Genomic DNA, 18,738 nt, shown 5'->3' on the forward strand with positions numbered 1-18,738 from the left:
AACAAACTTTATGGTATAAAATGTGAAATGTATAACTTTGATTGATTAAGATATATGTTTTCATATTGGTTATTTATGCTTTTTAAAACTTTTGTTCCTATCTGTATTACTGTGTTTTCTACACGTTTTGTTTTTTTTCTTCAAATATTTCATATAAGAGAAAGCATAATCGATATAAATACAAAGTAAAACCGAAATGTAAAACCACATTCATGAGTTATTGTTATTACTTTTGTAAATTTAAATAAATTATTGTTTCTGATTTAGTATAATATATATATATATTTTAATTTGAATATAGGATTTCATCAGTGTACTGTTTTTTTATTAATGATTTTTATTACATTTGGTTATCAAAAATAGTTAGCATATGTAAAACGAAGATTTTTCCCCGAGCTCATTAAATCATATTTATTTATATTCCACAGTCTAAAGTAATTATTAAAAAAAATACGTAATAATATATTTAACAAATTAAATGATATTGAATCTACTTTTAATTTTATCAGAGCTCAATTTTCTAGGAGAATTTATAGCATTAAGATAAAAAAAAAGATAAATACTTATTTAAAAGATTCTATTAATGGATTTGTAAGACATCGATATTACTCAGCAAAAATAAAGCAAAATGAATTTTCAAAGGTTTATTCGAATATTTATACAACTTATTATTTTGAAGTACTGAATTCAGTGAACCAAATAATTGTTAACGATTTAAAACTATTAGGATTCATTTTTTACATGATAGATTCTAAATAAAATATAGGTAAAAGTTTATATTAAGGTATAGGTTTATTTTTTAGAAATTGCTTCCTATTTATTTAATGACTTTGAAAGTTTTATAGCGAATCCACTTTTATAATTTTTTAAATTTAGTACAGTTGAATGTTTGAAATTGTTGATATGATCAGAAAATATTTTCTATTTTTCTATAAAAAAATTGGTAAAAGCTCTTATACAAAATTAACGCTTCTGAAAATTCATATTAATATTTTAAATTAAAAAAAAAAAAAACTTGTTCTAGTATGTTAAATATATTAATAACAATAATATTTTGTATGGTTTGTTTGAAGTTTGAAGTTTTTCAGTTGATTATAATGTAGACTCATATAAGCTAAAAAGTTTTCGCCAATTTGTGTAAAACAAAATCAAATTTAAATTTAAGTCATCATGAGTTCATTATTTGTGTTTGCGTTACAAGTTTAGTTTATAAGTATCCTATTAAGTAACTTATGTAATTATTATGAATGCATATAACTAATTCAACTAAAAATATCGAAAACAACTTTTATAATTCATACTTATTTTAAACGTAGTTGGTTAGTTAAACAAACTAAAAATTATTCATTTGAAAACAAAACCGTAATCGAAACAAATATAAGTAAAAATACGAATATCATTTACTCTATATTCACAACAAAAATTAAATAAAACAAATTGTATAATATGTGTGAACATAATACCTATGTTGAATGTTTTAAAAGCTGACAATAATTGGACAAGTTAAAGGTTTAGTTAATAATATAATTTTAGTAGATACTCATACAACATACTAATTATAATAACTTAACCTATTTTTTTAATTTTTAGTGAACCTTAACAAATTATATTTTTGGAAAACTTCAAGTTAATTTACTCGTCAAAAGTAAATTAGGTTTCTAACGAAAAACACTTGATTTTTTTTTTTTTTATTTACATTTTACTCTGTTTGTATAATTTAACTTTACTGTGAACCAATAATATTAATAAAAGTTTAAAAAAAAATATATATATTTTATTTTATTGACACACATGATGTATATAAATAATGGATAATACGTAACTAAAATAAACAAATACAGATATTATAATCAATTATCATTATGAAATTTTTGTTTAAGTCATGAAAATAATGATTTTAAAATGTGATAGTGATCTCTATATTAATACGTACATATCATTATATAAATATATGATAAATTATAATGCGTATATATTTAGTTTATAAGCTCAATACAATAACATAATAATATTACTCTTTTTTTATTAACTACTCAATGACGAATGACAAATATTATACATATAAAATATAATATACAGTGTACATTATTAAATATAACCAATAAACAATAAACATTATTCTAAAATACTTATAAAAAATTGTTCTATATAAGGTTTATCATATTAAATTTGTTTGGTTACTTCTTTTGTTAAATAAATGTACTTTACTTATAGATATAAAAGTTTAGTGTAGGTAGTACTATAAAGCAAGTAGGTCTTGTACATTTTTTTCTTTGGAAAAATAATTCAAATCACATAGTATATGTAAATTATTTTCAGTTTTCACTTTTGATAATAACCCACTAACACATTCAAAAAACATCAAATGTCACAATCTATATTGCTATATGTTTCTGAGAAGAAAATAATGATACTACATAACGGTGAGCTAGGGGCATTCCAGTAAAGTTAATTACGGAGACGATGAAACTGCGACATTTTTGTCAACTAAAAGGTTTTAACAAATGTTCGAAGCCACAGAGACAATAGGCTTTCAGGAGTACGGCGCAGCTTTTGTTCCCAACGACAAAGCCCATCATGCAACCAAAAAGCTTGTCTCTTTCGCTATCCCCTAATATTTCACTTTTTTATGTTTCATTTTAAAAACTTTAAACTGCTGGATTATTAAAAAAAATAAAAAATACTCTCAACTAATTTTGCCTTGGTTTATAGAGTTTTCTGTTATTCTACGTGTACTTAAATATTATTATGTAGTATCTAAACGTTTTTTTTGTAGATAGTTTACTATAAAAACATAGTACAATATTGTCAATTATTATATATTTAAAATTTTTCTATTTAATGATTTATAAATCAACATGAAAGGATACATTTAAATAACAAATTTAATAGTTCTATGAAATAACTTTAACTTAGTGAATGACACTATTAATATGTAATCAAATAATTACTATTTTTTTTTTTATTATAAAGCTTAAGAAATGTTGTACCTATCAAGTATATAAAAAATTTGAAGTGCATACATTTCTGTATATATGGTCAATTTTTTATAATATATATATTGGTTATATATTATGATGAATGTTATATAATATAATAATTTTAAGTGTTATACTCAAAAATATTCTGATTTAAATTTGATAGTTGAAGTTAGTTTTTCATTAAACTATAGAAATTATTAATAAATCTATAAGTATTATCCACGTAAGATTGCCGTTCATAAATATTATAATATTTATGGATCATTTGGTCTTATCAAGAAAAATCGTTTATACATTAGAAAATATTATAATATCTGATTATTCACTTCTTGTTTATATTCAAAATGATTAAATCTAAAAGTAGCTTTAAGATAAGTAGTTATAATAATTTTATTCAGCGAGATTCTACAGTAACAATCAGTTAATACAATAAATAATTAATGAAATAGTTTTAAATGATCTCTACTTTATCGTAAAGAATGTTTCGTTCTTACTATAACGCCCTGTCAAAATGCCTAACCAATAAATATTTTACTTGGTTAAACTATCATAATTTGAGAATATAATATTTTATTTTGTTGTATTTGTTTTTTCTTTTGTAGTATCAAAATAATTTTTCGTTGTTAACAATTAATTATGAAATCAATACAATTTTTTGTATAAAAGTAAATACTTTTAACTAACTAAAATTTATTTTTATCCGTTAGAAATGAAAGAAAAAATGTATATAGAAACATTTAAAGTTTTTTTTTTTTTTTTACAAAAACTATAAAATTAAAAATATTTATTACACTAATAAATAAAATACCATGCAACGTTATTATGATAAGTACCTACATTGTATTTTTAAAATTATATTGTAATTTTTTGTTACTGAAAATTGTATTACATTGAAACAAAAAACCTGTGTGAGTTTCTATAGATGAACATTTTTTCAACAATAACTATAATTTAATTTGATGTTTGACAATTATTCTTTAAAAATAAATACTTATACGTAAAAATATATAAACAATATGTTCATTATAATAAAAACAACGCAATTTTTTCAATTTAAATTTACAACCAAAGTGTGTGAAATGCATAATTTTTCTATATTTTCCCTGAAATTTCTCAAATAATTGAGTTATAATATTATTTTTTCGATATTCTAACTTTGTCATTTATCTACACAAAATAAATATACATAATTTATGGTGCATAGAATAATTAAACCAGTATCATTTAACACTATATCGGTACTTTGTAAAAATCATTTGGTTTGAAGTTTGTAATTTATATATTACATTTATAAATTATTTGCAAGTTAAAATATATTATTATTCTTTAATACCCAAATTTATTGTTGTTGCATGAGTAATATTGTGCTTAATATGTTTTCATAAGCAAATATCGAAAATATTAGACTGCTTAAATGCTTTCAGTCAGCATAAAACAAATACGTAATTATGTTTTTTTTTTTTTTTTACAGATATGTGGCCGAAATTTGCATTTCTTGGACTTGTGATCATCCGGTTAATGGTATCTGCGAATCCAGATGCAAAGAGATTATATGACGATCTCTTGTCCAGCTACAACAAGCTTGTCAGACCCGTGGTGAATACTAGCGATGTACTTCGGGTATCTATAAAGCTGAAACTGTCGCAGCTTATCGATGTGGTACGTATATCCAAAATAAAGTTAGAATTTAAAATTAATTTTACATATTATAATGAAGTTAGTATGAATATTGATTGACAAAACTCACTATCGTTATTTATTTATTTATTTTTTTTTTAGCAAATTAAGCAACTTTATTAAGGTAATTAATAACTCTGTTATTTTCATTAATTAAAATTTCCCTTTTATTATACTCAAACTTCATAACATCTATTGATATATCTTTCAACTAATAATTCAATTTATTACACATATAAAAAAAAAAAAAGATTAAATAAATAATAGAAAATGATCTATAAAATAAAGTTTTACTTAATCATTATTATTACACAACTTTAATAAATAAACTATGGGGCTCGCATACTATAAAAAATAATCTATTAATAATTTACCCGTGACACTTATATTATATATATATATATATTTTTCCCAAAAAGTGAAGACAAAATAAAAATACAAAATTTGTATTTTTAAATATTTATTTAAAAATTTGTTACTTAAAAACTATTTAATCATTTATGTTTGTAAGAATATACTATTTATACATTTATAATGTTAAAAATAATTTAATATAGCTTTGAAAAACATTGTAAATGTGTTATAATGTATATACATTTTATTTATAATATTACATATTAAAAAATAATATTAGCGATGATTACGTTATGCCTGTACGATTAGTAATGATTTAAGAATACATAACTAAGTGTATTTATTATTTATGTACCCAGTTGGAGGCCATTTTATACATTATCAATATCTAAACTATAGAAATAAATTGAAATAATATAATCATAATTTATACGTAGTGAAAACTTTTAAACATAAAAATAGCGTACAATTGGTAAATTAAATAAGATTTTTTCATATTATATGCAATGAAATATAATATTAGATATGTATTTTGACAGCACAGAAAATCAATATGAATATCTTAAAACAAAAAAAATGAATAATAAAATTCCAGGATACGGAAAACTATTGTATGTTTGTTAAAATTAAAATAACGTATTGTTTTCACTTTCTTGAAAACAAAATAAATATTGATTTAATTTCATAATAATTAAATATTTTTAATAAAATTATTTAACAACAACCTTTAATATAAAATAAATGCAAAACGTGTTAATTGTTAATTTTGTTCACGTTTGATTCAGCAACAACAAACAACTATTTGGAATTGATGTAGTAATGTGCTTAAAAATATATTGGCTCATTTAACTCTGCGCGTTTTATATTGTGCGATACTCTTTTTGAAGAATTCAATAGACATTGTTTACGGTGATAATGGAGATGCAAGCCTATGGAGCATTTTGAACGTTCAATAAATAATGGACCACAACTGTGGTTGATGCTGGACACTAAAGAAATAGACAAATTTGATCAGTATTTGGTGTTAGAGGGAAAGAAATAAAAGAGGATAGTTGCGTATTTTCCAGTGGGTTTTTATCAAACACGAAGTACGTAGAAAAAAAGGGCTGTATAGATTTTTTTTTATTCTGTTTCTTTTTTATGGTAGGTGGTAAATTTTTTTTTCGTAAAAAAAGAGCTCGTAAAACGCACTACCCGACATATTTTATGGTTCAAAGTAATGAAAACCTCTTTTAATATGCGGCAGGAATTATATAGAACATGGAAATTGAAAACTTTAAACATCTTCTATTGTTAGTACCTACTAGAATCATTCATCGGAGCACCAAAAAAATATGAAATATTATATTAGCTATGTATTTGAATCACAATTTAATTAAAAAATACTACTCGATATTAAATCTCTATTCGTGATTTGTGCATTTTGATGTACCTATGTATAAATCATTTAATGCAAAAAGCTAACAGGTGAATATTGAAAATTGTTAAATGCTAGTTTATATTATTCCATATTTTTTGTATTTTATCAAATCTGTAATATAATAAATAATATTATGTAAACAAGGTAAATATTTCGAAGAATAATATTATTAATAAACGTTTAGTATATAATTTTTATATTAGGTCAATCTTATTAATTTAATTGTGCGGGAGTAAGAATAACGTTACTTTAGGAAAAATACATAAGAAGTTAAATTTAATTTGTATTTATTAATATTTATGTATTATGATAAATTTAGTACACATACGATACGCTATCTAAACAAAAGTATAATTTAATTTTTTTTCATAAATTATAAATACGAGTAATTAAAAATTAATGAACTTGCGTTTTCTATAATCAATAGATTACGTTTGAATAACATTGAAAATGATAACATTATTGTAACTTGTATGTTTTTAGTAGTTATTGGATATAATTTATAACCACTATGTTACATAGGTTTTTAACAGTTTTAAAGTATAAAAACTTTTAATCAGTACAATAAATGTTTTTAAAACTTGATTATAAATAGGTATATTTATAAAATAATTATGAACGTAGTACCAACCAGTTGATGCAAAATTCCGTGATTAATATTTTTTGAATTACACGAAATAATTAAACATTTTTATTAATACTACTGAGCATTAAAAAAAAATTAAAAATAAACTAAGTCACAACTGTAATGTTTTTTGTGTCAACACATTAATAGCTCAAAATAGCCTTAATATTTAAATATATATAAACCTAGAATACCTAGAAATTATTAATACCTAGGTATTATTATACCTAGAAAATACAAATCTAAATACTTTGTAAAATGTTGAATTTCCACAGTTATTTTGTTCTAAAAATTAGAAGACTAACACAAACTATGTCCTCTAAAAGAATCATGACATAATATCAATAAAAAAACACATTATTGTTAATCCAATACGTTCTTTGAGTCTAAAATGATCTTAAATACTAATCAATATTTTAAGTAATTAAATACTCTATACAAATAAAACTTAAAAACTTTTTATTGTAGATTTTTAATAACCAAATATTAGAACACATTTACGTGGTTCAAATTATATTGCTATAAACTACATTCTCGAAACCGGTAACAATCATAGTTTAAGCATACTTGATAAATCAGCTATTAGCTTTTAGTGTTTTTACATTGATACTTCATTGGCTATTAACAAGCATATTTAAAAAATAAAAATACTCGATATTTTTATTTCATTTTAACTATCTTAAAAACTGTATAACAATCAGTATTCATTATTATATATATATATATATATATATATATAATATGTATTTATATAACATGTATATTGTATATATAAAGTTATAAAATAGTGTTTATTTTTTTTCTTTAATAATTGAAACTTTTAATTTTAATATTTCAAATTTATATTACAACAAAACTGTTATTTTATTATCATAGGACATAGTTTAATGTTAGTATTAAAATAAAAAGATGATATAAAAATAAATCATAAATTAAGTGCCCCCTAAATATTTTTGTGGTCTGATATTAAAATCAAATAAATAAATTTATTTTAATTTTTGTACTTGTATGTACATAATTTAGGTACTCATTAATATTTAATTAGTAATGTTAACACTTTGGGTGAGTAAATATAATGTATTTTTAGTAAAATAAGAGTATTAAATTTATTGAATTTTTAATTAAATTTCTATAAGCTTAAGTACTATAAAATATATTATTGATCATAAACTGTTATTAACTAAAACTTATATAATTACATTTTTGTAAATAAATTAATAATACTGTTTAAATATACATGAGTTGATTCTTCTCGTAGTTATTTTATGGAAAATTAAGGACACGCGCATTTTAAGATTTTGTTTATTTTATTTATTGGTGAAACTGATATTAACTGTAATCTATGGTTTGATGAAACGATATACATTATATAACATTATTTGACTTTTTATTAATATTGATGCAAATCATCAAATAGTAAATGTATATTTTTTCATACGAATATTAGTATTTTATGTTAAGAATAATTTCAAGTGCCACTAATTGCTAAAAATCTAGTTAAGTATACATTTTTAAGAGGTTCAAATGTTAATATATTGATTCTGAATATTATAAAAGCATAATAATGATAAATTTCAATAAAATAATTACATTATAATATATTTTGATATAAATAAAAATTACTTTTTAAAAATTATAAAAAAAAAATTGAAATGTTAAATAATGATAAAATATGTTTATTAGTACCAATGTTGTATTAATTTAAAAAAAAGTTAATAAAAAGTTTTTTAAAAATGTAACTTTTTTAGTAATTTACATAATCTAAATTACCTCAAAATTCGCAATAAAAGTAAATCTTAAGAAATGAAAATGCTTATTACCATGCAAATATTCATATCGATTCGTGTGAAACAATATAAGTTTTAATTTTTTCCAACTAAATAGTATTTTTTAGTAAATAATGATTTAAAATGTTATAATAAATTAGATACAAAGTCTTGTTTATAGCTGTTTGTACATAATAATATATTAATATTGTAACTATACTATGGTTATATATTATATTTCATTATTTTTTAAAATCGTTTTTCAGAATATTTAGCTTTAATTAATACAACGATTATACATTTGAATCACATTTCAAATTAAATTTGAATATAAAATTATAATAATATTTGTCATTTCACAGAGCTAATTTTTTAAACATTCATTTTTATTATTTAAATTATTAAATTTAAACAAATTCGAAATTGAATATTTTAGTTATTTACTACAACAAAGTGGATGGCAAATACAATAATGCATTATTTAATTTTACAAACACCATTCAAAATATAAATCTTAATTAACTTATTAAGTTAAAATTAATAAAAAATATGTGTGACTTACTAAACATTTGATATTAATACATACTATTAATATTAATATTAATAATATTAATATCATTGTCCATGTTTGAAAATCATTTAAACAAAACGAACGCGAGTGCGTTGATAATCAACTACGCGAGTAATAAATCAATGAGTAATCCAACAACTTAAAACTGTAAGATACAATGCAAAAATTAGAATTCTATCCCTAAATTATTCCTGAACTTTGGTGATTAAAAATGGGAGAGGTGACATTTTGGAAAATATTTTTGTATATTTAATAAGCAAAATTACTGTTTATAAAAAATAGTTTCCAGTAAAACGTATATTCTTATAATACAATACGTTATGAAGTTTCAGTATACAATTCTATCCATTACATTTAGGTATGAACTGAATTTTAATGTACAAAAAGAACTTAACTTATAAAAAAAGAGCCAGGGGGCGCCGACGCCTCCCTCAAGGACGCCCTTGGAATTTCTCTGCAATACTCGTATATATGCGATCGCAATATACACGCATCTGAATACAGCAGTTCCAAACTTTGTTACGTGAGGTTATAAACGGGTTTTTACGACTTTCCGGGACATTGATTATTTTACACGACTCGTATTTTCTTTTGTGGTTCACGATTATTGCCGATAAATAGTACAAGTTCGGGGGAGTTTTTTTTTATTCGTTACGACTACGATAAATTCGATGTTTTTTTTCCTGTGACTATGGCACTCACTTAAACTTCTCCCCGATTTTTTTGATTTTTTTTCAAAAAAACACTTTAAGCGAAAGAAAAGTCACTTAAATTCCAGTATAGGGGCACAGTAATTAAATCTTATAATAAAGATGAAATAACTTTTCGATATTTTTGATGTGTATGATTAAATGCGTCATCCTATAGAATTATGTGTAAATAAACGTATAAGTACTCGTATTAAGAAAATACACCGAAAATGTTATTATGAACAAAATAAATAATGTTATTCAAATAAATTATCAAACAATTTGACATTGCAGTTGGTTAGTAGTTATTAATTTATTGTTTTATGCACATCACCAAATTATATTTGTTGGAAATTAATAATGCACTATATATTGGAAACCATCACAACGTAAATCGTGAAAAATGGATATGCGTAACAAACAAAAAACAACTACACAATAAGATTTTCTACACATACGGCGTGGAAAGTTAATACTATTATAATTACTGAATAAATGGTTTGTAAAACTTCTATTTTTGTTTCATGGTAAATGACGCGTAAATAATTTTTATTTCATTTTTATAAATCGAACAATGCTTGATATTATTAATATAATTATTATTGTTACAACGAAGATCCACAGAGGTAGAGATTTTGACTTATTAAAGCTTCAAAATATATTGGCTCGGTTTGGTTTTGACGATTGACATGTAAGGATGCACACGTATCTGGTTTGCCCCAAATTAATCTTAGTTTTCGACATAAATTGCGGATAAAGAAATCTACTTTTTTATAATATATTTATTAATTAACTGTAAAACAAGTACCTAGAGGAAGTTATACCAAAGGTAGTGAACATTTAAAAAGAATAAGTTTATATTGTTAAAATATTTACATATGAATGATAAAAATGGTAAATTCTTAAAATCTAAAAAAAAAAAAAAAAAAAAAAAATATTTCATCAAGTTTTTAATTAATCAAGTATTTGTATTACTTATTCAACGAGCAAATTATTCATACCAATAAATTTTTTTAATTCACATAGTAGTAAAATTATTATGACATAGTTATATAAAAACATTATACTTCTTTAAGAATTAAGTTGTCAACTGCTAATTATAACGCTTTTACGACAAGTAACATAAAGGTGCTTTACTATATTTCAGTATTCCTTTTTAGTTTTTTCATGCATTTTGCCATCATAATCAATCTGCAAGATATAATTTTTAAACATTTATTGTCTTTCTAATAAATTTATTCAAAATATGAGTCACTAGATTTTTTTATAACAAATGCTTGGTTTCATCTATATTTATCGCAACTTCAAGATGACCTGACATACTTGATATTCTATCCCTAACAAATTAAGAAACAAAATAAACAGAAGTACAAATATCGATTTCTGGCTATAAAATTGTATCTCGGTAAAAAGTTACTACTTACTTCTTATTGGGTACTGATTATTTGTTTTGTTTGTGAGAGTAAATGATCAACCAATTTATTGTACCTATAATAATAAGTTTTTTGATTTATTAAAAATGTAATTCTTTCGCTTATAGGATTTCTTACAGCCTAAATATAATCAAAATTAATTTAATAATTTTTTTGAAAAAATAAATAAATATTGTACAAGAACAGCAGTTCAAAAATTTGATTTATTTATTTTTCAATGACTTGTTTTTAAGATTTTGTGAATTAAAGTTTTTTTTAGTAATGGTGTCAATTCTTTAGCTGTTTCAACAAATTGATTTTCTCAAATAGCAATGGAAATTACGTTCATGTTTTATTGACTACTCATTAACACTCATAGATTTTGTATAAGTATCTTTATGTTCTTGTGGCATCAATTCAGCCGGCTCATGTTATCGTGGTATAATTTCAAGAACGAATTGATTATCTCTAACACAATATCATACATCTCAAAACCGTTTATTTTGGATTACGATAATAAAATAATTTCAGTTGCTTTTGTCTTTTAATTATAAAAACAAGAATATTATGAACGAAGAAAAATTAGTATTATAATTTATTACACGTTATGTTTTTACACTAGAATTGACTAAGTCTGCAGACAATATTGACTTATATTACCTACCTATAATTATTATTTAGAGTTTTGTTTATATGACATAAACCTATTGAAAACTATCGTCTGTATTAGATGGTAATAGCTTATTTTTAGAAATTAAAATATTTATTTGTATTGACATTTTATTGTTTTCATACTTTATTTTTAGGTTAAACATTTTTCTAAATAGTATTATATCAGATTAGTTTTCTTGACAAAAGTTATATTTATTTTTTTATTATATTTTTTAAATGTTTTTTTCCTGAACAATTCATATAAAGTTTATTTTTTTATTTTTTTAATAATGTTTAAATGTATTATATTGTAAAGTTTTGAAAAATTTGATATCCGAATTTTAATGTATTTAATGAAAATAAATTATCGAGTGTTTTACCACTACTAGTTATTCATACATCTACCAATTTTAATCATTTTAATAATAAAATAAAAATAGTTATTATATTATAATATTAATATTACACAGTTTTAATCCATCAAGTTCAACAGTTTAGTTAAACTTTAATTTCTATAGTATACTTTTCTAAATTAAAACATTCAAGTTTTAAATAAATAAAACCATCTTTCGCTATAAAAATCAATTATAAATATATGTTACGTCAAATTATATAGTTAAATTATTTTAAGTATCACTTATTAATATACAACTTTATACATGAATATGTTTAAAAGATAAATACTGCTTTTATGAATTTTTTTTTGTTTTAAAATAAAATGTAAAGCTTGAAAAATTTGTATGTACTTTACAAACAATATTTTTAACTATCTTACATATTTAAAATTTTGAAAGTTCATGAAAAGTGTATTTTATTTATCCATGCACAATATAGCTATATAATAATGTATCTTAGTATTTCGAATAATCAACAATACAATAATTTTATCCAATACTTTTAGTTTTAAATCATTAATTTCTTTTTTTTATATTTAATATTGGTAAATAGAAAACCAATAAAATATAAAATAAATGTAAAATCCATTGAAATTATGTTAAAATTGAAATCGAATTTTTTTTAATTTATTAATAAGAAGATCATTAGTTTACTTTCCATCATTTCAACAATTCAAAATTATTACATCTTATCTTTATCAAAATTTGTTTGTATAATCCGTACAAGACAAATTACTTGAACGTGTTTTTGTTTCATCTATTCATCAGAAACTATATACTATACACAGCTGGGTAAACCTGGCAATGCCATTGTAGCACACAATACTTTTTCATTTATAGATACAAGCTGTGAATTAATTGAAAGTTTTAGGTAATAGAGGAAATCTTTATGAACTATAAATCTAGATTCTATACAAAAAATACAACTATTTAGTAATAGATCTATTCTGTATAATTGTTGACAATATTTTAATTTGCATTTTGATAATTAATATTTTAATAATCTTAGTTGTCTAAATATTTCAATATTTCAATTAAATTTAACCTATTCGTTCATGAAATTAAATTGTAAACAATTTGTAGTAGTGTACATTATAATATTTATTTTATTAAACTTTTACTCATTAAATTTTTATTTAAAATTGTATAATATTTTAATATCATGAATTTGCATGTTTTACACATTTATCTGTACAAGCATTTATAATATAATAATATAAGAATAATATTTGGAATTAAATTATTTATTTTAGTGTTTAGGTGAGCTATTATAATTTATTTTATTTTACAATCATTAGTAGTAATATAATAATTTTATATATTAGTATTAGCTATTATTAGAATTATCAGATATACGATCAATAAAATACTATTTTATAGCATATAATATATATACACAACATAATGATTTGATTTTACAAAAATAATTCGAACAATTATTATTGTTAGTTTGTATAGCCACTTATATTATTTACTTGATGTTTAAGGTTCAGTGTTGATTATTAACTTCTCGAACAATTTATTAAATTTAAAACTACATTTAAAATATTATTGAATTTAAAAGTCAGTCGGAGTTAACCATCTATTCATTCAAAACATTATAATTTTAGGGATCGTGCCAAAATGCTTTATCATTTTTTTTTTTTTTTTAATGAATACAGAAAAAAAACATTTAATTGATTCAAAATTCGTTATTTTTGGAAAACTTCTGTTGTCTGTGACAAAATATCATAAACTCTAAATACAATCTCCATTTTGTTGAAATAAAAAAAAAAAAAATAATAACTTTACGTGACAAAAGTATTTTTCAGATGAAAGTATGTGTATACGATAGAACAACGTTAACATTATAACAATAGTATTAAAACATACACTTGATTTATGTTTATAGTTCAAACAAGCAATGTTTAGTTATAGGTCGAACCATAGAATTCTCAAAGTTATAATTCATAGTTTTCAAGTTTAAACAGACTTAATACATTATTAATATTTCATAATAATAATTCTACTTAACAAAATACATTTGATATGGTCTGATTGTAATCCATTTTATATTGTTATAAAACATAATATAATGTTATGATTAATGCTACAGTGATGAAAAATTAACAGTACCTAGGTATATTTTATGATAAGCTTTAATATCTTATTTCTGTGTTAAGTTTTAATAATAAAGCCGTAATGTACAAGAAAATAATGTAGGCGCTTCAATGTTTTTTCCATTATATCCTTGGTGAAATAAAACCTTATCTTTGTTAGCCGAGATAGCTCTGACAACATTTTTTCCAGTGGTTACCACCAGACTACTGACGCTTAATCGTAAATCAATGCATGCTTGTCACAGTGATACTTATCTAAAAGTGATTCGATTTGACAACTGAGATTTAAACGAATATTCTATTAAAAAAATGAAAAAAAAAAAAATACAAAAAAAAAAAAACGTTTAATGGTTAAATTATTTCATTTATTCCATTGTAATATAACTATTATCAATATTTTTTCGTTTTAAATAACTGTAATTATACGTTGCATCACATACACTGTACAAAAGACAAAACCAAATATATTGTATTCTATCACAGTAAAAACTAAAGCAGGAACAGAGATCTATTTTGATTAGAATACCGTAGGATAATAATTGTATGGTGCAAAATTATTGTTGTACATTTCAAATCAATTATAAATACTAGTATGTGTTGTAAACAATATATAAAACGTAGATTTTGTTTGCTTCTGTACTTTCAAGACTTATAGTTTATTATACTTACGAATTAAATAAACAATAAACTATGAATCAGCTTGTATAGAACGTAAATTTTTCAAGTTATAAAAGCTAAAATCGATGTTTTGTGATAAAAAAAAAAAACATCTATTTATCTACAATTAAAAATAAATCGAAATATTTTAAACAAAACATGTATTAAAAATGTATATATCCACTTAATTGTTTCACAAAAATCGAGAATTTATTGTTGTATCATATATATAGTATATTAAGCTGTTATCGAATGGAAAATTATTTTACCCAAACTAAAATAATTGTACATACGGAAATTATTTGAAAACATTTTGGAATTATATTACAAATTATAATTAAAAATATTGAAGAAAAAAACAATGATTCTCATTGAGCACAATCATTGTATTATTGAAATTCATATTAAAAATATCCATTTATGATTTCCATTTGAAACATTACGCTTGACTAACCCTAAACAAATATAATATGTAACTCATTCGTATTAAACGCAGTTTATTCTTTATGGGGATTATTAATTTAGAGGGACAAAAGTGTTTCAGGCCTAATTCTAAATTAAACTCAAAAACTTTCAAAAATTCTGTACATATTTGTTAAGCTCTATAGCTTTGTCTTATTTTTGAATACTATAATATTTTCTATCCATAAATTATACAATATATGAGCATAGAATATTAATTTTTAATTATAAGATTAATCAGAGAGGACATCTATCCAACACACCAAAATGTTAAGTTAGGTTAGATCCTTTATTACTGAGTATTATAATACAGTCAAGTTCGCTTATAACGATCTTTAAGAGTCCTAGATAATCTGATCGTTATAACCGAACTTCGTTATGCCCAGATTATAAAACGTAACTACACATGAGATATAAAACCAACCAAATACATTGCGTGGAATCGTTTTACCCGGAATATTGTTAAATACAGCATCGCAATAAGCGAATTCGACTGTATTATGTTCAATATAATATAAATCGTCATCCTAATTTAACCACATATAACGTAACTTACCTGGAATTATTCATCCAGTTAATTTGAAATATTTATTTTAGCACTTATAAGTTGATCAAATATAATCTATTAATAATAGTATTAAGGTACGTATATTTCTTAAGAACTTGCGTGTTTACTCACAAGGGAAGTATAACCATTTTTGTCTATCTTCAGACCGTTATTTTGAATGGAAAAAATAGATAGTGGCGCGTGACTAAACGTTTACTTAGGTATTATTCCTTTTAAAAATAAATAAACAAAAACAGGACCCTAAGCACTAATTCTTTTTTCTTTTGTTCGATATTATTTTATCCACGGGAACATGGTTTATTTTGTTGTTCTTGCTGAACTAACAACGAATAACGAGAAGTTTAAATATTCAATTCATTCAATTCAGTATAATAAATTTATTTTTTTTAAGTACTGAATCTTGTTCATTTAATATAAAAATACGCGTTGCTATTTGTATACAACTTATAATAATATATCGCCTGTTTATTTTATTCTGTAGTCGACGTTTTTACAAGCCGGACATGGGACACTTAACGAGTTTAGATATTACGAAATTTCGATAACGATTTTATTCATTCAATTTTGAAAAACACTAAAAAAAATGTATATATATTTACACCTTGGAATTTGATAGATTAAAAGTATATTATTATAATAATATTTTGATGATAAGCGTCGTATGTTTGTATTAGGGATAATTTACATTTAAAATACTCATTATTTTTATAATTCAATAAAATAAATTTAATAAAATGTTAGATAAAAAAAAAAAAACCATTTTTACTACGTTGAGATAAAAAATAAAAAAAATATCATAACATAAAGGGATGTTGATGTTGTTTTATCAAATATATTGATTAATTGGTCAGTTTATTTTCAGATTCCAGTGGTCTTACGATGCATCTTGTTTGGTATTTTGTTTCATTTTTGATGTTTTAAATTATTATAAACTTATGACGTATAGACTATAGATAGAGTGACCCTCGAATATTTTTCTAAGTAGTTTATAATCATAGAGTTATATCATTGTGGTATCTGCATTAACACACAAAACTTAAAACCTCGAAAATCCTTGTGGGATACCTCGTACGCAATGCGATGCATAATAATGCTTTATATATAGTTCTTATAATAAACGAGTTTATGTATTCATATAATTTATCTGGTAATTTTATTCTAAGCAAAAAATTACGTAATGATACAAAATAAAATAATTAAATATTTTTTTGATATAATATTATGTGTATATCACGTCAATGCTATGTAAACATTAGAAAGTTTTGTATTTTTTTAAACAATGCATATTTAACAAATATTATTTAAAAAGTTATCTCAAAAACAAAACACTTTTAAACTTAATAATATTATACAACTATGCAAATGTTTTGTTCGAATAATTTATAATTATATATTTTAAAGAATCAAATGAGTTGAATTGATGACAAATACCTTTACAATATGCGAAATTTGCAAATTATTCATAATTTTATAGGAGAAATTAAGTTTTAAAGTTATGTAAATGATTCACGCTTTAAACTTCACTGATGTACTTACACGACACATTTAAAAATGAAAACCAATATTTTCTCATAATTTTATTTAAAAATTTTTTTTTAATTTATTAAATTTTAAAGGATTATCTTATTGTATTTTATATAGAATTATTGATTAATACGATTAGTTTTTTATTTTTATTTTATTTCCACTTACAGTAATGATCAATTATTACTTTATAATAAGTATTGTAGAATATAATATTATTGAAATTGTGATATTATGTAATTAATTAATATTGAACTAATCTTTACTGAAAAATTAAAAACTTTTTATGGATTACCTTGGGGACAATAAGTCATTTCGCTGAGTTCGATAATTTCATGTTATATAAGTATTATGAGTTAATTTTTATAAGCTCAAATTTTAACAAAGAAGTGATAATTATTAGTTGTATACCTAACTTAACCTAACCTATTATATGCAAAAATATTTAAATAAAGTGACCATTGTAACTCAGAGTCACGAAAAGCATTGACATTTTTAAAATTTTTTTTGAAGTTGTAATACAATAACATCTATAGAACTTTTTTTTTCTAATATTATTTTTTATTATCAACATTTTACTTTAATTTCTATATATGTTTTTAAATAATTTCATTTTTTTTGTCATATTTTATCACTTTTAAGTTCTATTTTCTTTTTTAGTTCAAATTCATGTATTTATAATTAGGTTTTGTCAATTAACACCTTTACTCATATAGGTTTTTGTTTTAAACTGACAGTATATAAGTACCTACATCAAATTCATATTTTATAAAATAATATTTTACACAAGTTGTATACGGGTTAGGTAAAGATAAAAATTCGATAAAATAAGGCAATTAATAGCTGTAGTTTTTACTTTTGACAAATTTAAAATATGCTTTAATAGT

General features: G+C 22.2%; 1 protein-coding gene across 3 annotated transcripts in view; it reads left to right on the plus strand.

Moving 5' to 3' along the window:
* Positions 1-18,738, plus strand: part of LOC112598045 (acetylcholine receptor subunit alpha-like) — a 163,758-nt gene that overhangs the window by 16,007 nt on the left and 129,013 nt on the right. For all 3 annotated transcript variants that reach the window (XM_025344370.1, XM_025344372.1, XM_025344371.1), the window contains exon 2: positions 4,453-4,640. In XM_025344370.1, coding sequence (XP_025200155.1) covers positions 4,455-4,640 — 186 coding nt within the window. In that variant the 5' untranslated portion in view covers positions 4,453-4,454. The remainder of the gene's footprint in view (positions 1-4,452; positions 4,641-18,738) is intronic.

This window comes from Melanaphis sacchari, unplaced genomic scaffold (genome assembly GCF_002803265.2).
Source record: "Melanaphis sacchari strain LSU unplaced genomic scaffold, SCAv2.0 Contig44_pilon_pilon, whole genome shotgun sequence".
NCBI lineage: Eukaryota > Metazoa > Arthropoda > Insecta > Hemiptera > Aphididae > Melanaphis > Melanaphis sacchari.